The sequence below is a fragment of the Amphiura filiformis genome, chromosome 13, assembly GCF_039555335.1.
Source record: "Amphiura filiformis chromosome 13, Afil_fr2py, whole genome shotgun sequence".
Classification (NCBI taxonomy): domain Eukaryota; kingdom Metazoa; phylum Echinodermata; class Ophiuroidea; order Amphilepidida; family Amphiuridae; genus Amphiura; species Amphiura filiformis.
This window is the reverse complement of record NC_092640.1, coordinates 50,851,774-50,878,498: the sequence shown is the minus strand read 5'-3', so window position 1 is coordinate 50,878,498 and position 26,725 is coordinate 50,851,774. Positions and strand designations below refer to the sequence as shown.

Here is a 26,725-nt window from a genome sequence, read left to right as displayed (position 1 = left end):
AGGTAGTGTATTTTGTTTTAAGCTGTTTCTTTACTCAATGAAACTTTCATTAATTGAGTAAAGAAACAGCTTATTTTCAGGGCAACCATTTTCTTGGGGGTGACTCCATTTGAAATCTACACCCCTGTGTGAGAGACTAAAGTAATGTCTTCCATACAGGGTGTATGTCTTTCAACTAGAATAGCCTAAAATGTGTATATCATATACCTGGTATATGGCCGGGTTTGCCTTTTGATGGTCCTGTGGGCAAGGCAACATGATTGTTGCAGATCTACTCACTCAAATGGCTTTACCAAGATTGCACGCAAAGTACAGCAATTTGGCATTTTAATACTAAATGGGCCAATCTAGGGTTAATTTTGGTCTAAAATAGACCAAAAGGGAGATGCAAATTGTAAATTTTGTCACAACATATCTGTCAACTGAGTAGGGGAGGGGTCTGATTCGCCACCCTGCGACTTGTTTTCCGTCAAGTTGGTGTACCTTGCTCTTTTTCTTTCCTACTAATAATTAAGGCTTACTCAACAAGAATGTTGGTTGTCATGGTCACTTGGACTGTCAATCATGATGATTATAACTAGTACCCACCACCAACTTGTGGGGTGGCGGTGGGAGAAAACACCCCAACATACATTACATATGCACATACATAATGACAAATTGCATTGAACTGGAAGAGAATGGAATTCCTGATATCTAATAGCACAAAAGGCTGGAAATCCTGACAAATTACTAACAAAACCATCTGGAATTCCAGCAACTCAATGGACAAAAATATGGATTATTTTGTTGACCAGAGGCAAAAAAGTCTGGAAATCCAACCAAGGATAAACACAATAAACCTGGAATTCCAACACCCTCTATGCCTTCAGACTAACAAAACGGTGGAAAAATCTGGAAATTTTGTTGACCAGAGGCAAAAAGTCTGAAATCCAACCAAGGATAAACACAATAAACCTGGAATTCCAACACCCTCTATGCCTTCAGACTAACAAAACGGTGGGAAAATCTGGAAATTTTGCGCCAAGCATAGGCAGAATAGGCTGGAATTTGGAACAGCATAAGTAGAATAGGCTGGAATTCCGAGCCCCACAGACCACCAAAAAATCTGGATTTCCGTTGCCCTCTATAGGGGGGGTGCATGTTTTATCTGGAATAGCCCATTTGCACAAAATGATGCCTAAAATCGAAATAGACCAAAATATAAAAAATGAGAAAACCGTTTCTTGAGTCGATCATGCTTTTTACGATGATCATATTTGCTTACCTATAGATGCTGTATTTATTGAGTTATCGTAGTACCTAAATCGTCATTTTACCGAGAAAATGAACATTGAAATAATGGCGTTGAAGTTTAAAGTGCTCACATTTTGCACTTTCATCGAATCTCGCAGGAGAATGCGGCAGTTTTTATTTTTCTACCTTACATTACTTAAACATCGGGTAAATCCACGGCCCCTTGAGAAGTTTGAGCGAAATCCATTCATAACTTGATATTTAAATCGGGAAAGAACTTGAAAAACCCACATTTTATCAGCTAAAACGGAGCCATTTGACCACTAGGTTTTTGTGCTTCCGTGGTGTTTCCATAAGATGCGCCACGATGCAGATAAGCGTCGGCGTATGCGTAAGCGTATTTGTGCGTTAACAAATTGCGCGATGCGTTGTTGCGCGTGTACCCTGCTGTTACAACAAAGATTTTCTTTCCTTTGCAATTTCAAACCCGAGTGGAATAGTGAAATAAAATCCTTAAGATACTGCAGTTGGAGTTTACAAATCTGGATTTTCATTCCTTGTATTTATAAAAACATAACAAAGTACAAACATATCAAAAAAACTCAATTTTGCAAAAGAAACAATGTCTAGAGTACACAGCTGACTTAAGTGCGTCTCTCAAATACGCCCATCATCCATGCCGTGCTTGCATGACAACGATTGCATCAAGGGCATTCCAAGGGAATTTTTGATCCGTGCCTGTATCAATGTCGAGCCCCGGTTCTCCTCTAATTCTGTGACAATTTTCATGGGCCTGAACTCAAATTGTAAAATGTTAATGTTACACTGGTCCACAATTTGTGACACTTTGTAAGACATCAAGACTCAGAAATCAACAACAGGTAATACTGTATAATACCATGGCTCAATGTTGAAGTGAGCAAAGAGACTGTCTTCTTGACTTTCAAGTTGGTGACAAGATTTAACAGCCCCTACAATCAGACCTGCAGGTTTTGCAGGTCGGATGATCAAGCTAGACGAATACATAATGGGGCTGTGTTTTTAACATCATCATCCCATGGAATCAATGAAGAATGAAAAGGTCACATTCATAAACCAGATAATTGAGATGATCATGAGCAAATCGATCTTGTAAATTGCAGGTACTCGATGCTATTGTTATAATTGGTAATAACTTCTAGTCCAGTTACAATCAATGTAATCTGTGACCAAACTAATTGACCACTTGAGCAAAGCACTTGAAATTGACCACTGCAAATTACTGTTTGAATGCAAGGTCGATCCCGGGGTCATGCTTCTCCGTCCAGGTCTTTGAGCTATCAACCCTTCTTGATCCTGCAGAAGACTTCCTCATTTGCTGACAATCTTCTGTCTTCTGCAAAACATATTAAATCTTCTGCATTTGCAGCCATGTAGCTAAATCTTCTGCATTTACAGCCATCTGGCTAAAAAATCAAAACAAAATCAATTATATGCCCACTGTCCTGTCCTTTTGCAAAAAAACAATGGTTGAGTAGCCTTGGAAAGGCATTTGTAAGGGTCTCAAAAAGCTAACATCCAGGAACTTTCGGTGGCGCTGATCCCACGCAAGGGCCGCTGCCCTAGGCACTCTCGCGCCACATCATAAGCTTTTTTTACATTGCGCAGAAATCTTCAGCATTTATATATTCCAATGTTGACAGCTCTGCATTGGTAGCTAAGCTTGTTTCGTCCAATTTCATCCCGGGCAGCTCTATCAGGTCTAAAACACAACTCTCCCTTTAAACCAGCCACCCATCCACCTGTTACTTTGGACGGACAGTTTGTGCTTGGGACATGCACCTCTGACAGATGCTGAATGTTTCAAAATAAGACCAAGATAATAAACCAAGGCAATATCAATAGCTATTTGAACAGAGGGTGCAGATGTCTGGGTTAGGTTTTCAGGTCAAATTTTGGACAGGAAGTTTTGGTGAAAATGACAGGTGCTTGTCAAATTTTTGCTAAGGCCCTGTCCCCCTACAGGGAGGGTGCACCGTGATTTTCAAGGCACTGCTCATGAAATGCCAATCATTATCAGGAAATTTGTAATTCCTCTTGTATTTCAAATAAGTACCAGAACAGAGCTTGCACTTTAAAACTTGTTTTATCAACTGGTCCACTGTTTCAGCTTGGACCGGCTGTGTTTACAATTTTGCTGCCAGCATATCAACTTGCCAAATTACATTTTTGATCTAAAACCATGTAATCAATCATGTTTTTCCTAAATATCTCTAATGGCAATGGTAAAACACCAAAGAGTTAGGAAATTCCTAATTTTCCTAGAGTCAAATCCAAATTCTCAAGAGTCAAAACGTTTGTGCATGTCTGTTACAGCAAACACAAAAATGTAAAAAACGTTATAAACGTGTTGTAAACAATTTGAGTTTTATTCAAAACATAACATTTAAATGTTGGGTTATATACGTTAAAGTATGCATTATATGCAGAGTGAAAAGGACCCTATCGAAATTGGCCTGAATGCAAAAGTCACGCTTAGTGAACATAGATCGATACTGTCAATGAAACTGTGTGCGACTCTGGACCAGTCCATTGCTGAATGGTGTAATGCATTGAGAGCTTAACCAAAATACATTTTTTTTCAAAATAAACAAATTATGGTGAAGTACACATTGATTGAAAACCTAATATGCGACTCGATCTGGTCCATAGGGGCCAAAGTCGACAAATTTGAAGCTGAGATATTAGGTAAAAATATGGAGTAAAAAACAATAAAATTCATAAAAAAATAGACGTCAAAAAAGTTCATAACTTTAGAACCAAGTATACTAGGCCTTTAGTGTTTTCAGTATGTGATAGCCTATTGTAAGTACAATGTAATAATTACAGTAACTCAATTTTAAAAAATGCCTTCTTTGGCCCCCATGGACCAGATTGTGTCACATATTATATCAGATTTATTCCACACACACAAAAAAATTGCAGAACCTTTATTCTCAAACTAATGGGAGTAGACAATGAATCCCCTGTAGAACACATTGAGGAAGTCACATGCCAGGCTTTGTCTTAAGTTTCCCTCCTGAGTATTCCGAGAGTCGCTGAAAGAATTTGTGATTTGCCTGATTTTAAATTGCATGCCATAGACATGCAATGAAGGGTTGGAATATGGTGATACTGCCCTCAAGTTTGTCACATTCAGTAATCACACTACTCCCTATTCCAGAAAAATGCAACACTAATTTTATATTATCCTGTTTTGCTGAATGAAACATAGATAAATCTTAATCTTAAATGGCAATAAAAGTAACATTTTAACATTTGCACAATTTGAGGGAAATAGGTCAATAACATGCAATTTTGCATGTTTTCTTTTGTCACAAAATTCTTAAACTTTGCACAAGTCTAAGCATTCAAAAAAGAGTGTAGGCTAACAATTTTAATAAGTTACGTTACTTTTGCTTTGATAAACGGTTATGAAAAAGATTTAAAAATGTGTTTGCTAATAATTAGAATGCGCAACTTGAAATTAGCCTGGAAATTAGTCTTTGGGCTTGATTGATAGTACAAAAACAACCTAAAATGCATGTTTTTGGCCCTTATTTCCAAAAATGACAGAACATTAAAATTTGACTTTCATTGCCAGTGTTATAGCCCATTCCTCCCTTTTTTGTTTTGCCCCCCCCCCCCCCAGTTAAAGGCCAAAATGACAGAAATGTCCATATTTTGAGCAAAATTTTTTGATTTTGTCCCCCCTGAAATTTAATTTGCCACCCCCCCCCCTCCCCAAAATAATACCCCCATTGACAAAATTCCTGGTGCTGCCACTGGTCCTAGCACCTAAAGTAAAGAAGTGCCCAATTGGTGTTTTGGTGGTAATGTCAGTTTGGGTCACAGTTTTGCAATTTTGGTCGACCAAACTAAATTAATCACAGCCTTTCTCAGATGATTGAGAATAGGCCTATGGATAAGTGTTAACACATAAGCAGTTTTTCCAACTAAACTGCTCATAATTTAGCCTTTAGATTTTATTAGGTGCACCCATCTCTGGTATACATGTTTTACTGCACTTCTGATATAAGCAGAGGTTTTAGGTATTACAAGTACTGAGCCTGATTGTTTGTAAATTGTGGATTCCCTAATTTTAACAGAGAGGAATCCCTGATCAAAACATCATAGCTATTCTAGTTTTAACCATACACCCCCTATGGAAGACATGACCTTAAACATCCACAAAGGGCGTGTAGATTTCAGATGGAGTTGCCCATTCAGGTAATCCCCATTTGAAATTCACACTCCCTGTGTGGGAGATTACTGTCATATCTTTGACAGGGGTGTATCGGTATCAACAGTAATAGCCCAGTATAGCGTGCCATTACTGTTTGTTTGGGAATTGAAAAGCTGGGAGGAATACTCACAGGTTGTGCCCTACTAGTCTAAATATGTCATTTCTCATCAAAAAGTGTGCAGATTTTTGATAAAATTGTGGTAAAATGAACATCTTCTGCCAAAGAAATGTAGGTCGGGTGATAAGTTGATTGTGGTAGTGTTTTCCACTTCCTATTTTAAAGTTGTCTGCATCACACACTGTTGTATCTCAAAAGGCTGCCTTAATTGTGGGATTTTTAAAATTATTTTGCTAATTGTGATGAGATTCACTGTAAAATTAACTTTTAAAATAATTTTGAGGTGTTATCGCATGTTACTTAATCTCATGTTCATTCATAAAAGAGGCATGCTGATGTATAAATTACAATATGAAATACAACAATGATGATAAAAATTACCCAAGGCAGCCCTTTGAGGTACAACAGTATGTGATGCTGATGACGATTTGAGGTTTAGATAAATCAAGAGCAAAAAATTAGTGATTGTGAGGCATGTTTTAGACCATTTTATGTGAGGTTATGATATGGTATTTTGTTTTGTCTTGTACTTTCCATTTTTTTATTCTCTTCTCTTCTATGAGTCCACCCCAGGCCCGTACGCAGGGGGGTGCGGTCGCACCCACCCAAATTTGCCAAAGTGTACAAAAAGTCCCAAAATTTCAGAATTTGCAAGCGTAGCGATAAAAAAATCAGGTTTTTTACAAGTTTTTACAAAATTGCCCCCCCCCCCCTCCTTGGCAAAAAAGTCCACTTTTTCAAAATCAGCACCCCCTCAAAAAAAAATCCTGCGTACGGGCCTGGCCCACTCTATGCTGTTTTATATTCTATAATTCTATTATATTCGAAAGGGGATGGGCAATATTTATTGGCATACCAAGGGGGGGGGGGCATTTTTGGCAGGACATTTTGAAGTTTACCCTGGGAATTGACATAATAATTGTACAGCCCCTAAAGATCAAGTACATGTTTTGTACACCCCAAATTTAACTCCCATTTACCCCATATGTTAATGGTAGATAGAAAATGTTCAATAATAGGTTTTCAATATGATGTGGTGAGGTAAAATATGGATCAGAAACCTACTTTTGTTGGCCACAAATATTTTTTTAAAGCTGTCTCATTCCTCACATTACTCACTTGGCAGGTTTCTTGTAAATGTGTCAACAGCAAAAGCTATATATTTTAGTATCAACATGATCAAAAGCCACATCACAGGTTGTCTTATATAAGCTTCAAAAGCTTAGAAAAATGTGGAAAATCTTTACTGGGTGTGAAGTTACATATGTCAATAGTTTTGTTCACATTGTCGGACATACGCCCGGCGGAACTTGGTCGGCGCAAGGAGTAGCGGTAGGAGTAGTGGCAGTGTAAAGTTCCGCCAGGCGTAGGTCCGACGATTTACTCCTGACTCCTGGCACCTGGTGTAAGTTTGACCTTTTGTTGGTAGGAACTAAGACATTACATATTGTGTGGTTGAAAAAGGTCACGGAAACACTGGAAGTGGCAACAGATGTTTACACCGACCAGAAGTGAATGCTTGGTGGAACTGGTCGGCGTAGTGCTAGGAGTAGGCTAGGTGTGGACATGCAGTAGGAGTAGCAAAAATATTTGTGGAATTTTTATCAATGTTTTTTTTAACGCCCGGTGTAACTCAAAATGTGAACACCACTAATGTGTTAGCTTTGACATTATGTTGCAAAATTCCATGCAAGCAAAGTGGTCTCAAGAGAAACTATAGCCATAATACTGAGGCTATTCCAATTAAAATCCACACTACCCCTGTGGAAGATTTGATAAAGTCTTCCACAGAGGGAGTATAAGTTTTGAATAGAATAGACAATTGGGTAACGTCCATTTGAAATACTCACACTCCAGTTGTGGAAGATAAAGGTAAAGCCATAATACAGGGGAGTATGGATTTCAAAATGATTAACCCTGACAAATTACATTTGAAAAACATACTCCTCCTGTGGAAGATATTTCCAAAATCTTCCACAGGGGAGTTTGATTTCAACTGAATAGTCCATTTAAAGCTGGAACTATATATCTGCTACCATCACACACTTGTCTATAAGGTGACAAAAAAACATAAACCCTGTTCTATGGGCAAGACGAAATCAGATTTTAAAAACAAATCCTGTTCAAAATGCCCGGGGTAGTCAAGTTTGATTTTGGTAGGGACGTGCCGGTGAGAATTTGAAAGTGGACCCATAAATATACTAATTTTTCAAGAAATTTGGACCCATTGATAAACAAAAAAAAAAAAAAAATCGGCCAAATTTAACCCAAATTGTCTTAGTTTTTACAAATTTTCCAATTTTTTTTTTTTTTTTTGAAACAAATCAAAATTTTGGCTAGATTGATGCAAAATTGGCTTAGAAAAGGGTCATTGATATACCAAAAGGCGAAAATGCTACCCATATTAGCGGCACATCCCGTATGGTCATTTGAACTAAGTGCCCCCCCCCGGGACAAAATGAATGCTGACCCTGGCAAATTTAGACAATTGCAGGATGATTTTTTTTGTGTATTTCAAAAATCTCAAAAAAAAATGCCTGATTAAACAGCCCTGATTTTGTGGGACACCCAATTTATTTTCTTGTTTTGTTTTTACTTTGTCTGTTTCAGAGGGTTCGGCTTAGCTCAAGTCCATGTCTTTCAAGCCCAGAAGTGGAACTGAAATACTTTGGTGGGACAGCTGCACAGATACACACCCCAGATGCTTAGATCATCCAGCTTTATTGTACTTAAACTTAAGTGTTGGACTAAAATTGAAAGTATTACAGCATGTGTGACCAGATTAAGCAGAATAAGGACAATGACATGTGAAGTTAATTATCAGATTTGTGCATCATGATAAAGGACTTGTAATTTTTTTATATAAGGTTATTTTTGGATTCCAAAAGGCAACTTTTTCATGAACAAATTTGTTTACATGCAAAATAGTGGACTTAACCTAACCTCTTAAATATTGATCTTTTCAGGTTAGTTTGAACGGTTTTTAAAGGGGCATTTCGTGATCCACAGCCTTATCCCCCCACTTTTCTCAAAAAAAGTTGAGATTTTTATATCACTGGAAACCTCTGGCTACATAATGTTTATGTACAAAATATTTCTTGCTGATTAATTCGTTTTGCAAAGATATCATGAAATTTGAATTTTGTTCTGGTGCACCAGAACGAAATTACAACGCATTGTCTATGGAGCAGTGTAATACACATAATCATGCATAACTCGCAAACGCAAAATCGGAATCAACTGAAATTTTGGGAATAGGCTTTTTTCGTGGATATGTACTGAAAAATGTCATAAAAAGAGGATGCTAGGATCACGAAATCCTCCTTTAAAACATGAAAAAGTGGTCACTTTGTTAAAAACTTGGACCTTCTTTGAGTAAATGTTTACATTTTTCCCTGAAAAGTGACCAATTTGGTCAATTTGGGTGTATGTTGCACAACACATTCATGTGGCTTCGGTCTACTGTAATCTTGGACCCTAAGCAGTTATAATTTGATGGTACATGTAAATAGCATCAAATTGTGACAGTCTTCGACATTTGTTGAGTCCTTTGAATCATCACTATTGAGTCAATTGACTCAAAAAGTAGTTAAATGAGTATCTTTACTCACTTCAAATGACTCACTGCAGTCAATCAAATCGACACAAAACAAAATGGCAGACACATGAAAATCTGCTTCATTTTCAATTTCAGATTTGACTCATTAAAATTGAAAGCAAGTCAAAAGGCAATCTTGAGTCATCTTTCATGATGAAATGAGTTAACTTATTATGAAGTGAGTCACTATATCTTTGACTCATTGCCATCATTTTACTGTGTCAGTAAAGACCCTGTATTTAAAAAAAATGAGTCGGACTGATGACTCACAAAAGAAAGCTCAAAATGAGTCCAGTATTTTTTTTTTTGATCCAGATGCTGTAACATTTTCTCATCCAAGAAGCATAGAAAGAGGTATTCAACTTTTACAAATATTTCTGAAATTGAAGGGTTTAGCGAAAAGTGTCTTTTATGTGTGCTTTTTAATATAATCTGCTCTCTCCCCAGCTGATTCACTCGCTCATTTAGTAGAACATGCATTGAACTGGTACACCAAAGGTCCCATGTTCGAATCCTGTATAGTCAGTAGATTTTTGTTTTCAATAACTATATATTCACTATGTTGTCTGGTGAGAAGTTCAAATCCAATTGTATTATGAATTTTATTGTCACCCATGAATGTACTTATGTAGGCCTACATACATGTAAGTAGTAATGCATTGCCATGTGAAACTAAAAATGAAACTTTCGCTTTACAGAGTTCAATGCCGGGGGCACTCCAACTTTGGAGGTGACGCGTATGTAGGGCTGTTAAGACCCCTTTTTCAGCATCGCTGTCACCCAAAGACCCCATATTTTTTTTTACTTAACACATGCTCTGTCCATGCTCTGTCACCCAAAGACCCCTATTTTTCCATTTGATCTGTCACCCAAAGACCCTTGCAAGTCCAATTTGAACAGCAACTTTCATTTATCATGGATTTTGTTACTTATTTTGAAAAAACAAGGAAATTTGAAGCCATTTAGAACTAAATACTCAATTTTCGAGGTTTCTGTGGCGCTTTTTCGGCTCTCACCCAAAGATTCCATTTAAAAAAAGGTCATGTTCTCACTCAATGACCCCATATTTTTCACATTTTGCTCTCACCGAATGCCAAAAATCATGCTCTCACCCAATGACCCCATATTTTTTACATTTTGCTCTCACCGAATGCCCCTTAGTGCGAAAGTGCCAGCCCTACACCTATATCCATTTCATATTGAAGTGCCCCCGGGTTCAATGTACAAGAGCACAACTATCTTTCACATCTAAACATTACCAATAATTTGATTAGAAATATTATTAGACAATTGAAATTTACCATGAAACCTGTTGAAATTAGTGTATCATGTGAAGTTCATACAAATTGTGTCATCACAGGATATAAGGAGAGAATCTGTTTACACAAAGAGTTATAGCTGCCTGGAAGGGTTTTTATAAATGTATACAGCCGACTTAAAGCATTCAAACCAAGAATGTTGGTGGGAGGAGGGGCCCAGCAAACTCAAAAACTTTTTAGACTAGTTATATTTTGGGTTTTGGTTTAGGTAAAAACATTTTAATAACATTAAATGTTGGGTTAATATATAGGTCATGAAAACGTTTTGAAACGTTTTGTATGAAAATACACTACAACATTATTTTTAAAATGTTTTCAAAATGTTATTGTAAACTATTTTTTTTTTGCAAATGATGTCGAAAACGTTTTGTGTTTGCTGGGGGCAAGGCTTAAATTTCCGGGGCATGAATGAAGCATATGGGTATGTGCCGCTCGATAGCATGGCTGTGTTTTGCGAGAGAAATCCTTGAACGTTTTGAAGCGAAAACGCAGTAAGTTTACAATCTTTGAAAAAAGAATCCTGTATTTCAAGTGCTACATAATATAAAATCAGTAAAAAATTTGTACCTAATTTAACCAACATCTTTAGGTATGGGTCCCTCAGTATTTTTGATTAGGTTACCCTTGTAAATGGGCAAGGGTTTGGCCACAGAGACCTCATATTCTGGGTGTAATTAGCCAGCTGCAGCTGAATCCCCATTATGCGGAGGCACACCGTCAGCTTTGGACATTTAATTATTGTCTTTATTTTCCACCTGACTTACCCGGGTAAAAAATGAAGAAAATAATTAAATATCCAAAGCTAACGCTTAATACAGTGCCTCCGCATAATGGTGATTCTCGCTCTTAAGGTGGCTTTGTTGAAATTATACATATGGCAGCTATTCCATGTTCCTTGTTCCAAACTCAGTCTATGCCATCTGTAATGTAGAGAACAACCCACACAGATCTGGTAATGAATCTTACATGTGTCTCAGTCACTATAGATGTTTTCACATAGCCAAGCATCATCTGTAATTACCATTGGTGAATCTGCCTGCAAAGTGGCTCTCTGGTCAGCTGGCATGTGAGTGAATTGAATCAAGAAAAATAACAATACTGTACTACAAGCTACTACAACATGTAGAATAGATTCTAATTGACAGGTTTTGGGAAAAGTTCAGAGGTCTAACTGTGTCCAAGCTAGGTGTCAAATAGATAATGATTATTGGTGATTTTTTCCCAAGAGTATACAAATGACTGTAGAGGAAAGTATCAAAGTTGGTCAAAATCTTAGCCAACAACTAAAGTAAAGATATTATGAAATTTATCTAGTAATTCTAACATGTGCTTGACTTGTTGTACTCTTATTTTTTTGTTCACATGCTGTTGAGTCATGTGTGTGCAAAAGAAAAGTGAAAGTTTTTGCTCCTGCACCATTGTTATTTATGATTTAGTGATTAGGCCCAGAGGAGAAATCTTTCACTTCCCACAACGCATTTCTTAAATTTCAATTTTCTGTACTGATTTGCCATGTAGTGTCTTGTGCAACATGGGTCGATAGTGACAAATGTTTATTTCTAGACTCCTCGGCCCACATTTAGCCAGTCTATTCTCAACATGACTGAAAATAAAGGGAACCTGTACAAAGTAATATACTGTGTCATTTGATGTAATGAGGTGATGCATCATGTTGCAAAGGATTCTGGGAAGGGCAATATACCTTCTCTGGGTTAGGCACATGTTTCTGAATCATGGTGAAAGACCACTGAGTGTCTTGAGTGTATAGGGTTAATACTGCAAAAGCAGAACAATGCTTAAACACTTGAACACTTAATAAACACTTGTTTACTTAATAAACACCTTTTGTACAGCAGAGGTATAGGGGTGTTAATTTATAAACACGAAAATAACACTAACACACATAAAAAATATGAAGATGTTATTAATGTTTTTAACAAAAGATACTGTGAAAAGCACACTTTAAACACTATCTTGTGTTAAAAAGCATAAACATGTTCATATGTTTTGCCTGATTGTAAAGCAATAGCCTTTTCGAGATATGGAGGACACAATAGGATGGCGCTGCACGAAAGTCTTTTGAATTTGAATTTGACAGCCCTCGATTTGTGTACCCCAAACTTCGAAAAGGCTAATGGTGTACTAAAATATAATGTGAAAGAATAAGCCTGAAGTTGGCAGTTTATTTCCATGCTTGTATATTTAACTCAGTGTATACTCAGTGCCTTTTTTATATTGTAGAAATGTACTAAACAAATATTTTTATGAATGTTTTTTTTTTTCCGGTGAGTGGATAATTATAATATTTCTTTTTAATTCAAAGGATTTGATATATTTAATTCTTTGTCTTATTAATTTGGCCACTCAATTGCATGGAATAGAAAGTAATCCTTATAAAAAATAGTATAATTGTGTAAAGGAAGTTATGCCAACTATCATTTTATAAACATGATAACAAGAGGGTAGTGCTAGAAGACCCAATCTGCTATAAAGCTGCCACATGCCTGACAGGTGTTATATTGTTAGATGTGTACAATATTGAATATCAGAAATTGTCAAATGTCTATATGGCAGCTATTGCAGATAATGCCTTGTTGCACTATACAGGTTAATAATAAATTGAGGAGAAGCTTTCAAAGCTTGTACATTTAACCCTGTATTATCAATTTTCAGTTGTGTTATTTTTCTGTATGAAATCCACACAACCTCTTTTCCAGAATCAAAGCAATTTAGGGAGGGTCACTATTTATGCCAGGGGGAGAACGTTTTTATTCAAAATCTCCAGTACTGAAAGTTGAATTTTTTGAGGGTGTTCTCCTCAGCAAATGTTATAATATGGCTTTAAGGTCTAAATTTCATGTCCCCTCTCAAGCCAATTAAAGAATTTCGTGCCCCCCCTCCCCCCTCGGCGTAAATAGTGATCCCTCCCTTATTGTTGGAGGTCTCTGAAGCATTTTAGCATTTACAGTCTTCAGAGGTAGTGTTCATTTGCCCATCTTCAGAAAAATTAAGAAAACAGCAGTATTGACTAATAAGTTGAAGGCCCATTAATTTCTCTATTTAAGTATAGAAATTACAGATTCATGTAACATGTCTCATTTTGTCTTACACGGCTTTCGGCTAAAACACCAGCAGGCTATGTTAGCTCCACTAAAAATGAGGTGTCACAAAATCTGAATTTTGATGATTTTCAAGATCCACCGGAAACTTCCGGATGAGCAACTCGCTGAATGGGCCTTAAACTTTAAGATTTGGGTGTGGTAAAATGCTCAAAATCCCGACACATTCCCAACCTAGCCTATTTTATGTATGGTGCATATTATATGGGTCATTTTTGTCAAGTGAGTCAGTGAACTACAAGATTATTATAGATTTGTCTACATTACACGCCTCAGCTGGTCTCATAGATCACCCTAAATTGATTCAGAATCATCTTCCCATATCTTGTCTTCTTTTGGTAAAAATAGCAAAAGAAAATTGTAAGACAGATATCAAATAATGCAGCAATAAATTTGAGGATGGGGACACGAAATACATGTATTCACATTTTGACCGAACATGAGGCCTATAAACTTTTTTAGCGGATTCGCCGTCGGTCAAGTTTATAACTGTTTAGTTCCGACGGCGAACCATACTAAAAACTTAGTAATTGTTATGAACTCCCGTCGTAAAAAGCCTATCTCACAATTTCCTATAGATATATGTGTTGGATTCAATCTGTTCATTGTTTGTATGCTTTTTCATCATCACATAATCTATACATCCAGGGTGACAAGAAAAGAGTAAATATTATGACAATCTCGTTGCTTCGCCGCACATTTTCATGTTGGCTTGTGTTATATGGCCTATTATGTATATAGCAAGAAGTTTGACAAACATGGTAACAAGAAAACTCAAATACAATCCACAGACCCACGAGTCGAAGTCAACTGATATATTCCACAGGGTAAATAAAACAGTATGATGAAAAGGTATTACCAAATTGATGTTACATATTCTTGAAGCTATGATGAAGTGTCCCTTTAGGTTTATGATCAATTGAACCTTGTATAACCATGGTAAATTGGTAAAGTAATCATATACCGTAAAATTCCACCTATACGAGTAAGCTGATATGCCTTTTTTTTATGAAAGAGACAAAAAGGCAGACACTCCCAACAAAAATATTACAATAGAATTGTCTTACAATGATACTTGCACAATGGCCTGTATCATTAATAGTTGCTAAAACTCCATGCTTTTGAGGAGGGTGTCTGCCTTTCGTCAAAACAAATACACTCATTAAGCTACTTGCAGTTCCGCCATTATGCACTATGTGCGGGAGAGCCTCGAACTGGCAGCATACATGAATGGGAATTGAACTAGTCATAACGTTCTGTGTAAGGTTACATAATTCTTCCTTTCATGTATGCTGCCAGTTCGAGGCTCTCCCCACATATGCATAATGGCGGAACTGCAAGTAGCTAATTTCGAGGCATTTTGGGTGTAGAATTCTACAGTAGGCCTACATCATTCATTGAATCATATTGACCTCTAGTCAAAGCCTTTTCTCACATAAACCAAAGTACCCAATAAACACAACAATAAATAAACATGTTATAAATGCGCTTCAAATTTTTATAAACGTCATTTTTTTTAAATGTTTTATATGAAAAAAAAACCCACTAAAACAACATTTTAAAAATGTTAGTGCAATATACATTTTGGAAAACAATTTTTCAAAACATTTCGCCAACACTTATGTTAAAATGTTTTGCATCAAGTTTTCACAAATGTTTTCTGAATTATAACCCTACAGTTTTCTGTAAAATGGTTTGTGTTTCCTGGACATGGAACACTGTAAAAATGTGACCGTAATTCAGTGGCGTACCGTGGCCGCCCCAACCCCGGGGGCTGAAGAAAATTCAATTTTGCCGCCTTCCTCAACAGCCCGAAGGTTGACCCAATTTTTTTCTCGGTCGTTTGAAAAAGTGAAGAGCAAAAAAAGACATTTTCAAAAATGTTTATGCTTTATCAAATATTTCCGCCCTTCTGTATTTACTAATTCTTTTTGCAGCCCTGTTTTTGCCGCCTTCATTTTGGCCGCCCCTGCTTTTACCCGGGGTGGCGCCCCAAAGCCCCCCCAATACGCTGCATGTTAAAGGTAGAATACCTGGCAACACATTCCTCCGTGTATTTAGCATATATACGGTATTTACCGTAAAAGTACGGTAGAATGCCCATTTTACGGTAAAATACTTGCAGTTGAGGGGCCTAGCCGTAACTATACACAGTAAATTATACAAAATGGGATTTAAACAGGATCTGCAGGACAATACGGATATTTAACTATTTAAAAAAAAATGGAAGAGACAACACTTTACACACAAATAAAAATAAATAGATAGTCTACGGTACTAACATGCCTATTTTCAAATAGTAATTCAATTTTACGGTAAATAAGCGTAAAGTTCCCCGATTGAACATGTTCAACCTCGTTCGCATAACATTTCCGCACATTTTGAAGAAATCATTGCTTCTGTCCAAAAGTAGGCCGTATCGAGCCTGGCTTTATGAAGATTAAAATAGAGAAATTATAAAATGGAGAAAGGTGGTGACCTTTCACCCCATGTTGCAATTGTAAAAAAACTTCTAGAAAAAATATTTAACAAACCGCTTAAAAACGGTTTGTATACATGGCGTATCTTAGAAAGATTTTTTTTTTTTGTAAATTCCTATCATCCCCTGAAGGCACGACGATAAGTCACCTCTCTCTCTGTGTCAGGTGGCGCTGTGTAGCGCTGCTGTGGTCTTCACAAGAGTACGCCATCTCACTCGATCTGATGCCAAGTGCGTTGCACCTTGCATTCCCTGGTTAGAAACCAGCTTCACGTCATTAGTCCAAGATGTTGGTGGACGTCCTCTTCCTCGTTTGCCTTCCATAGCCCCTTGCAAAATCTGTTTTTCTACACCTCCATGTTTCCTGACAATATGGCCAAAGTACTTCAGCTTTCTCTCCATTATGCCGCTTCTGATGGTTAGACTTGTACCAATCTTGTCGAGGATCCAGGAATTTGTTCTCCTGTCTTTCCATGTCACTCGTAGAAGCCTCCTGTAACACCACATCTCAAAAGCATCTACTCTTTTCCTATCATTCTTGGTCATAGCCCAAGACTCGCATCCATAAGTGGCAATGGAAAACACAGTTGCACGAAGTAGGCGTACCTTGAGGTCAATGGATAGGCCTCTGCTTTTCCATATGCTTGACATGCCCTGCACAGTTGTCCTTGCAATAGCCAGTCTTCTCTTAATTTCAGTTGTGCTGTCACCACTGTTGTTAATCATTGAACCCAGATATTCAAATTGCTTCACCTCCTCAATCTGCTGTCCATCTATCACAAACTCATCACTTTTCCGCTCTCTGTCTACAACCATTATTTTTGTCTTCTTTGTGTTCGGAGAAGGTGTTTTTCTTCGCTGGCCTCTTTGATGCGCTTCAAAAGATCAATCAGCTCTACTCTGCTGCTACAAATAAGAGTGGTATCATCGGCGTACCTCAGGTTAGTAATTCTTGTACCGCCAAACTTCACTCCACCTTCAAACCCCTCCAAAGCTGTTCTCATTATGTCTTCAGAGTAGATGTTAAATAGGTTTGGTGATAGCACACAGCCCTGTCGTAAGCCTCTTCCAATCTTGAACCAATCTGTGTCTCCACTACTTGTTCTGACTGCCGATTCTTGGTCTTCATATAAGCAGCTGATCAGATCCACAAGATGACTTGGGAAACCCATCTTTTCATAGTTTCCCACATCTGAGGGTGGCTAACACAGTCAAAAGCTTTACTGTAATCTATGAAGCACATGTAAAGAGGAAGTCTATGCTCTCTGCATTTCTCAATCACATTCCTGATATTGACAATTTGGTCCCTAGTACCCCTTCCTTCACGAAATCCTGCCTGCTCATCAGATATTTCTTGCTCCATTTTGTTCTTCATTCTCTTGATGATGATCTTCAGAAGCACTTTACTTGCATGACAAATCAGGCTGATGGTCCGGTGATTGGCACACTCTTTCAAATTTCCCTTCTTTGGCAATGGAATAAATACTGCCCTGCACCAGTCTCTCGGCCATTTCTTCTTTTTCCAGATGATACCACATAGACGCCACATTAGGTCTATCCCTTCTTTCCCAGTTGCCTTCCACAACTCAGAAGCTACATTATCAATGCCAGGTGACTTAGCATTTTACATTTGTTCCATGGCAAGCTCAACTTCAGATCTCAATGGTGGAGGTTCTTCCTCACTCGTTTCACACTGTACATACACCTTGTCATCTTGTGCCTCAAACAGCTGGGAACTATACTGAACCCATCGCCTTTTGATGTCTACACTTTCGGTAAGAGTGTTACCTTTCTCATCATTTATAACATCCATCCTGGGGGTCCACTTCTTGGTAAGTTCTTTGGCAATACCAAAAGCTATTTTTGAGTCACCCTTACATCTTTCCATTTCCACACATTTCCTTTCGATGTAGTTTCTTTTGTCCTCCTTAACACTTTTGGAGACCTCTTTCCTCCATCTGCCTTTGCTCTCTTCCTGTCATCAGCTAGGTTTAAGGTCTGCTGAGAGATCCACGGCTGTTTCCGTTTCATCTTTCTAGGGATGTACTTCTTTGCTGTGCTCTGGACTGTTTCTTTCATGTCTTCCCACAATTAATTTGGGGTCTGCTCTTCTTCATTAACTTTCATTAACTCGTCAAACCTGTTCTTCACATCCACTGAATATTGAGTGGGAATGTTGTCAACATCATACCTGGTAGGTGGTGCATTTCCTCTCTTAGCTCTCAGTTTTAGTTTTACTTTGGCAACAAGTAGCTGATGGTCACTACCACAGTCAGCGCCTGGTCGTGTCCTGACATTTTGGAGTGATGTTCTCCACCTCTTCCTGACCATGATGTAATCGATCTGGTTTCTTGTTCTATCTCCTGGGCTCATCCAAGTCCACAGTCTCCGTGGATGATGCTGAAATAACGTGTTCCCAATGACTAGGTTATTAGCTTCACAAAATTCCTCCAGTCTGTCTCCACGTTCATTTCTGATCCCAAGTCCATATTGGCCTATACACCCAGTTTTCTCCTTCATTTTGCCAATCTTAGCATTCCAATCCCCCAGTACGATGAGTAAGTCTCTTCTAGGTATACTATCCATAACTCCTTGTACCATCTCATAGAAGTCTGTCATCTCGCTCTCTGATGCATCTGATGTTGGTGCATACACTTGTATGATAGATACATTTAAAGGATGTCCTTGCAGTCTTACAGTCATCACTCTTTCATTTATTGGATTATATCCCAAAACACACTTGGCTGTGGTTCTTTCTATTATGAAACCCACACCTCCTCGTTTCCTTCCAGTATCTTTTCCAGAATAGATGAACATACTTCCATCATCTGTAATGAACCTCCCTTGACCAAGCCACCACAACTCTGTTACTCCTAGGATCTTAATATTGTTTGCAACCATCTCCTTCTCCACAACTTCAATCTTTCCTCCTGACATACTGCGTACATTCCATGTAGCAATATTTATTGGCTTCCTTAAAGGGGTGCTGTTCCTTTCCTTCCTGGGACCGTCAAGAACAGGACTTCCTGTAGCAGGCTTTATTCCTGATCTGTCATCACCAACAGGTGTACTCTGAGCAGCATCTCTCTCTTCCCCAGTAGCCATTGACGTATCTTCCGGCCTGCGGGTCGCACCTTCCGATACCATCGTTTTCTTTTGACTTTGTACTCTCATGCTTACATTCAAGGCCAAATAGTACGGTGGGTGGCCAGGTCCTTCCGTACCAACAGTAGAGGGCCATTCCTGAGTTCTTACAGTACTAGCCTCCTCTTGACACAAACCATCTCCCTGGATGCCAGATATGAGCTTTGTGTAATTGTGTTTTGTCGTTGACCATACGGTTCATTCCTCCGGCGCAACACATACATCAATGCTGTTGACCATTGACGACTATTTAAACCATAGCTAGTATTCGCTATTTACCCATAGCTGGATTACAGAAGGTTCACCATACAAAAGTGTCCCTTCCTTCTGCCTACTCATACCACACTGGCGAGGTAACATGGTAGAGGCTGGATGAGCTCCGAGTTGGAAGAGAGGAGTTCTTGAAGTCAGCTCTTGCTGTTATACTGACAGGGGTCTCAGCGCCCCTGAGAATCCACATCCTACACAAAACACTATGATTGGGACAGCAAGAAAGAAAGATGAAGAGAAGAAGTAAAAGTCACAACACAAGCTGGCACCCACACTAGCTTTTACCCGACAAAAGGAAATGGATGATGTTGTCCGTCTGTGGACAACCTTTTAGTCCACAGTCCGGATTTAATTTGACAGTATCGCCCATTTCCTGATGCCCGTGTGGGGTTACGCCGTCACCTTCACACTGGGGATCTGTGTCCTGTACCGCCAGTGTGATATGGGTTATGTGCCCATCAGTACTGGAATTCAGCGCCTTTACCCTAGTATGTGGAATAAGAACTCCCATCCTCTACGAAACTTAGGACGAAAGCTCCAATCCAAAAACAACACCAGACAAAAAACAAACTACCAAGCCAACTAAATTGGCTCACCTTTCCTAACCAGCTGTGTTGCGAAAGGAAGTTTTAAGGTAGAGTAGGTGGACAGATAGAAGGATGAAAAAAAATAGAAAAGGATGAAATATAGAGTAGTGTAGGTAGGAGCATCCAAAATGGGACAAGGTGTAAGTACCCAATTGGAGAAAATCCAGCATAGATGGAAAGAGTTGGCACAAGTGCCAATGCTGGCAAAAGGTAGTTTTAAGCTCCTCGACACTGGGATAAGGTGTCTCCCTAAAGTCATACTAAAGTTAAAATGAGAAGAAATGGCAGTGAATATTATTATCTACCAAAACTTTACATTTTAGGCAGTAACCATGGTAACGTTTTTATCCAAATTTTTCCACGTCCGAAGGATTTTCACTAAAATGTGGTTTGCTATCTTTGAGGGAACAAACCAAAAGTTAGACGACGTCCTATAAACGTTATAGTCCTTTCGTTAGCATGGTTAAGAGGGTCAAAAAGTCCGATTTGTTAAAAATATAGTTTAAATATTGGTCATCTTACTTGTTGGAAATTTGCAACATTTCATAGTTTCAGCTATTATGCATGGATGTCGGCCTTCTAAGGAAAGCACTTTCGTTTATTATAGGACGCCATCATTGAAGTTTTGGTTTGTTCCCTAAGTTAATAACTATAGAAGAAGTTCAACTAAATTATGCATGCACAATTTTCTATTTTTCCTCGGTAATTTTTACCACAATAATTTCGAAGTATAGTATATATAGGGCATGTCCTATGTATAAGGTTTCTAAAATTTGGACAACCCTGTATATTTACATGCAAAAGCCATACCTATTAATTTGTAAAAGGGGATTAAACTTCAGTTATGAGAAAGACTTGAGGGAATAGCCAAAGTTTGTCTTGATATTTCTATTGCTATTTCCGATTCGTTTTTGTATAGATTTTTTAAGAAGAAAAGAGAGAAAGCCAACAGCTTTCGGGCGCTCCGTGTTAATTCTTGATTGCATTTTTAAAACCCTTCGGCTACTGGAAAAATTTATGCCATGCGATACTTTTGAAACTAGGTCAATCTGGACTTGTTGCTGATCCAGATGAAGTATGAAAGAAGTAACAGGAGGAATATTATATTATACTATATTATATAGTGTTACCCAGCCAACATAAGCAGCAAAACGTAATACGCATTATAGTTTTGGTCAAAATTATATAACCCGACATTTTAAAGTTTTCTGTAAAACGTTTTGTACTGTAAAAAAGACCGTAAATTATTGGACGCCCGTATTTCCAAATTTCCCGTAATTTTACCGGAAGCAGCCTTAAGCAAAACACCCTTTTGCGGAACAGAACCACCTACCTATACCTCCACACCCCCGTGTAATACTTCAAAATATGTGCCTATCCCAACTTCCTCTTACATGCTCTTAATCCCGTAAAATTGTCCGGTTATCCCGTAATTTGGTGTAATTTTTTTTCTTCATATTATACGCTTATTTGCCTATATCCCAGCACCAGTGCCGTGAAGCCCCGTAAATATAAAAACGCCACGAACTTAACAACCCCAAAAGTGCGATGAAGTTAATGTGGTTTTCTTTATGCGTCATAATCACTCTTTACTCAGTATAGCGTTGGCTTTTCAATTTCACTTTTTCCTAACTGCTAAAAAAATCACCAGGGCCCATGATCAAACCTTTTCACACATTATAGCAACCACACTGACATTCAAACCAACATTCTCTTGAACTTACGCTATTTCGCCTTCTTTCAAGTTCCCACCTCGATCCGCGCAATGTACCAATTTTTCCTCATTCTCGCTCAATCTTTTGTTACAAGAACTCCCTGGATATTTACCACCTGAAAAAAGCCCGGTATCAAACTACATTATTGGTGAAATTTGCTAACCAGTTGAATAAAGCGACCTCCTCACGTTAGATGAAAACTCTCACGATCCTGTGTTACGGCGTCCACTAATTCACACACGTATTCATCTCGTTTGTGTGTCTACAAAAACTAACACCAAGAATTCCTCTCAAATCGTGCAATAGTATAACTGATTGGGGATTACAGACTTGTAATGAATCTTAATTCTCAAATAAACCACTATTTAAGTCTTATAAAGCAAATAGAGAGACGTAGAAAAGTTTCTCATATTTTATTTCGATTTTTTGTTTCTTTCCGCGGATCGAGTAACGGAGACAACGTGAGTATAGGAATGGCTACCGTCAAACCGTGGCCACAAAAGAGTTCAATCTTTTAATTGTTGTCATTGGCTGTAATGTAAGGTTATATTATTTGCTCCATGTCCATATATCATGCATGTTGTATAGAAGCAGTCACTATGCTCGTCAAATCCCAGTTTATTTTTTTCTCAGGTGTAGCAGTGAAGTTATTTGTAAGGCATATAATGTGTAGCGAAAAAAATGGGTGGATTGCAGTGTGAGCTATTTCTTTTCTTAATTTTTTTAATATATGAATTTAAGATCATTTTTATTGAAGAAATGCACTCAATCAAACATCTAAACAAGAATAAATAGCATACATTTTGGTCAAGAAATAATACTGCACGTTTTGATGTTCATATCGACATATACATAATACTAGTAATAATTATCCTCACAAAAACATACACTGCTATCTTCGGTAGATAGCAACTGCTATCTTCGGTAGATAGCTACTGCTATCTTCGGTTTATAGCTATTATGATATCGGGTAGTTCTATAATTTACCAAACGTGCTATAGACAGCATAACTTTGTCCGTTGCATAAATCACTAAAAACTGACGATTGCACCACAATTTATATTTACTGATATTAAAGTGCACATTTCACAAATGGCTCCATTGAATGATAAATCATTTTTGTATCGCCTGCGATTTTTCATGGGTCAAATGTTTAGTTCTAAGGTCGTTTTCCAACAGAATCTGGTGAATTTTGATGCAACATCTGTCGCAGCCTATGCTCCAATTGAGCGCCTTGGGCGAGTGTTCCTCAGCGGTACTCAAGAATTGGTCAGATGTCATCAAAGTATCATTTGGGGGGGGGGGGTAGAGAGTTTTTGTGACTCAGAGAATCTGCATCAATCAACATCAATTTTTCATCTTTTCCATGATCGCTCAAAGTTTGGAGTATTTGGCAGATGATGAAATATCAAGCAACCTACCAAGTTACATATGTGATGCGATCAAGCAAAATCAGTCGGAACTCGGAAAAATTTAATTTTCAGTTTTTTAAAGGATAGAAAAAAGCATTTACAAAGCTGGATTTTGCAGAAAGCCCCATTGGAATTGAACAACCAGTTCCAAAGATATGAGCAATTAAAGAGTTTCCAAAACAAGAGGAAACAAAAGGAAATATTTCCTTTGTTTGGCTATATCTCAAAATCAATATTTGCGAGTTCCGACTGATTTAGCTTGATCGCATCACATATATGAAAACGGGCAGTGTTCATATAGACAAATCCAATTTCACCTCAATGACAGCCATATCTGGGTCCCCGTCGGCCGGCTCCATCTCACCTAAAATGTGAAATGATGCGGCCTTGGAGGGTATTTTAAACTGCATTCTATCATGCCACCCGTGTTACACGTAGACAAAAGAATGATGACAGTTAACAACACAAAAGAATCTAACATCAATTTTAAGCGGCTTTAATCCACCCAATTGGGCAGTCACAGCACCAGTTTGGTGCTGCGGGGACCCAGTCAAATCCTGACAATGACTTGGCTCGTTGGATTCGTCTATACGTAAATGATGACAGCTATATTCATCATCTCACCTGCCCTGGATATTTAAGATCTCTAAATGGCAGGTGTAGTACGATTAATGTCGCACGCTTGGATTCTAATTTGTAGAAGTATTGAATATCGTCTGGCAATAATTATGCAGGGGCTAATCAAGACAGTTTTCTCATCTCCAGTCTCATGCATACGATTTGGAAAGGTTATAGAAGAAGCCCTTGAAAATGTATAATTTTTGACAAAATGTTTGATAAAGATATAGCCTTCCGTTACAATCATAATGCCATGTATGGTCTGACGAGTGTGTCGGATAGTATATAGTGACTATTAGTCATGCTATATTTTTCACAATACGGTATTATCAAAGATACTAAAAATAAAGTATCTTTGGTATTATAGTACAATGTAGTTCACTTTATTAGGTCCGGTGCCCCAGGCCCGTACCGCCCCTTGACAAAAGCCCAACTTTCCGGTGAAATGTTAAACTGACAGTACACTAACGGTTCAAATTATAAAGACACATTAGCAACATGAACAGATGAACAAAGAGACCACTTTTTCATGTTACTACATGTAACCGCTCAAATTTGCTCGAAAATGTCCATGGGAGGGTCCTAAGTCCACTTTTTGCATGTCAGCGAATTTATTTAGGAAATATTTACACTTTTTGAAGAAACAATTCTGATATCAGGGCCTGATGTGTTCGGTGCGACAATAGATAATTTTCAGAGGAATGGGTAATATTTTTTCACATGGCTCGACCTCATAATTTAAAGCTATAGTATTGATGCGCTCTCATTAAAAATAATAAAACATAATAATACTGAGACAGTGTTGTTACGGTAGATGTATCTCAGAGCCTTTCCAAGTAACAACTGGATTGTTTCAGGGTGATGTGTTGGCACCATTCCTGTTCATTATCTTGGTAGACTACCTTCTGAAGAAATCCAACTTCTGGAATTGACGCTGGAATTATTGCCTATATACGTCGGTCAAGCAGGTATCTTGCTAGGATGCTGAATGACCTGGATTTTGCTGACGATATTGCCCGGTTGGAATCTTCCATAGCCCGGGCCCAGTACTGCAACTGCAGCAGCAGATCTAGGGCTTGTCATCAGCACACCTAAGAAATGACTGCAAACTGTAACACCCAACCGGCACTTAAAGTCTATGGTAGTACCATCAACCATGTCACAGGGTTCCAAAACGGGCTCTCTAGTGTTGGAGACTTTAAAAGAAGAAAAGCACTAGCCCGGACAGCTTTCTGGAAACCGGAACGTCTTTGGAGAAGCCCATCCCTGCCAATCGAAACAAAAATCAAGCTGTTTGAGACATTGTGTTACTGTCTTTCTGTACGGGTGCGAGTCATTAGTAATCACCAAGGATATAACATGGAAAACAAGATCAATGCATTTGCAACATCTTGCTACAGAGTCATGTTAAACATCAAGCGTGTGGATCGGATTCCAATGAAACCATCTACAATCTGACCAACACCACTCCACTGATTGCCAGAGTCAAGATTCATCAACTCAAATTTCTCGGCCATTAGAGATAGCGGACCTTAGAGATAGCGGGATGTCACCCCTGGGAGATACGAAGGGATGCTATAGCCAAACAAAATTGTTTCGCTTGCCCACGATCGCAATAGTTGGAGAAAGCTTGTAGTCGCCTGCTCCGCAGCCGATTGATGATGATGATGACTATGCTGCTGCTGCTGCTGATGATGATGATGGTGATGATGATGATGATGATGATGATGATGATGATGATGATGATGATGATCCTGGCGAAAAATGTTGCTACACTAGAGCGTTAACTGGCCAATATCCTTCCCCGCTCCCCTATATTGCAATGTAGATTTGGACAAAATGGTCACCATTACAGTCTCTCAATATCGAACATCGAAAGATGAGGGGTTGGGAAGGGGTGAGTGTAAGCTGAATATGCATTTGCAACTATTATACAAAGATTATGCGGAACTACATTTATATATCACATACTTAGGTCCGATTGCGTGTTTTTAACACCAGCACGTGCTGGTGTGGCAACGAATTTCCACCAGGATTGTCTGGATGAAGTGTAAAAAAATCCATCTGAAATTTTATTTTCGTCTGTATCTTTTTGGCATCTGAATCATTAATAATACACATACACCGCAGTTATTTACACTTAATTGTAACATGGATAAAATTGACAGTATCCACTAAAAACCTGTGTGTGGCAGCAACTTGATACGATTTTCCATTTTCTATATTTAACAGACAATCATGCAGTTTAGAGCTCGAATTACGAAATGTGTGTAATTGAGCATAGAGGGTGTTTTCAGTGACCACTCCCTAAATAAACCAATTTCTTTATCAACAATTTTATTATGATTCAAAAGGATATTATCTACTTCCAAATCATGTAGCTCATACGATATTCCGTTTTTGAGTTGAGACAAAAACGAAATTTAGATGACATATTTTGCATTCGCCTCAGACAATCCTGGCGAAAAATGTTGCCACATCACTTGAGACCGTTGTGACCAACATCCTTCCCCGCTCCCTATTGCAATGTCGATTTGGACAAAATCGTCACCATTTCTACATAATACAGTCTCCCAACATTGGAAAATGGGGGAGGGGGATGAGTGTAAACTGAATATATGCACATTTGCAGCTATGACTATTGGGCTATTCCAGAAAATAGGTGCACACCCCCTATAGAGGAGTAAATTTTCAAACAAAGAAATGTCCGGATTTCCAAGTCTGCTTTCTGAAAACAACTGGAATTCCAGTTGCCAATGTTACTGGAAAAAGCTTGGAAATCCAATCAAATGAAGGAAAAATCACGGAAATGTTGAAAATTATCTCTCAAATTGAGGATTTCTGAT

The 26,725-nt window shown here is 38.3% G+C and overlaps 1 protein-coding gene across 2 annotated transcripts in view; it reads left to right on the top strand.

The window, feature by feature from the left end:
• LOC140168491 (uncharacterized) overlaps positions 1-9,873 on the top strand; it is a 63,238-nt gene extending 53,365 nt beyond the window's left edge. Inside the window, exon 13 of one of the 2 annotated variants that reach the window (XM_072191891.1) lies at positions 8,229-9,873. In XM_072191891.1, coding sequence (XP_072047992.1) covers positions 8,229-8,327 — 99 coding nt within the window. In that variant the 3' untranslated portion in view covers positions 8,328-9,873. The remainder of the gene's footprint in view (positions 1-8,228) is intronic. The other variant, XM_072191892.1, reaches the window with a different exon arrangement.
• The last annotated feature ends 16,852 nt before the right edge of the window (positions 9,874-26,725 follow it).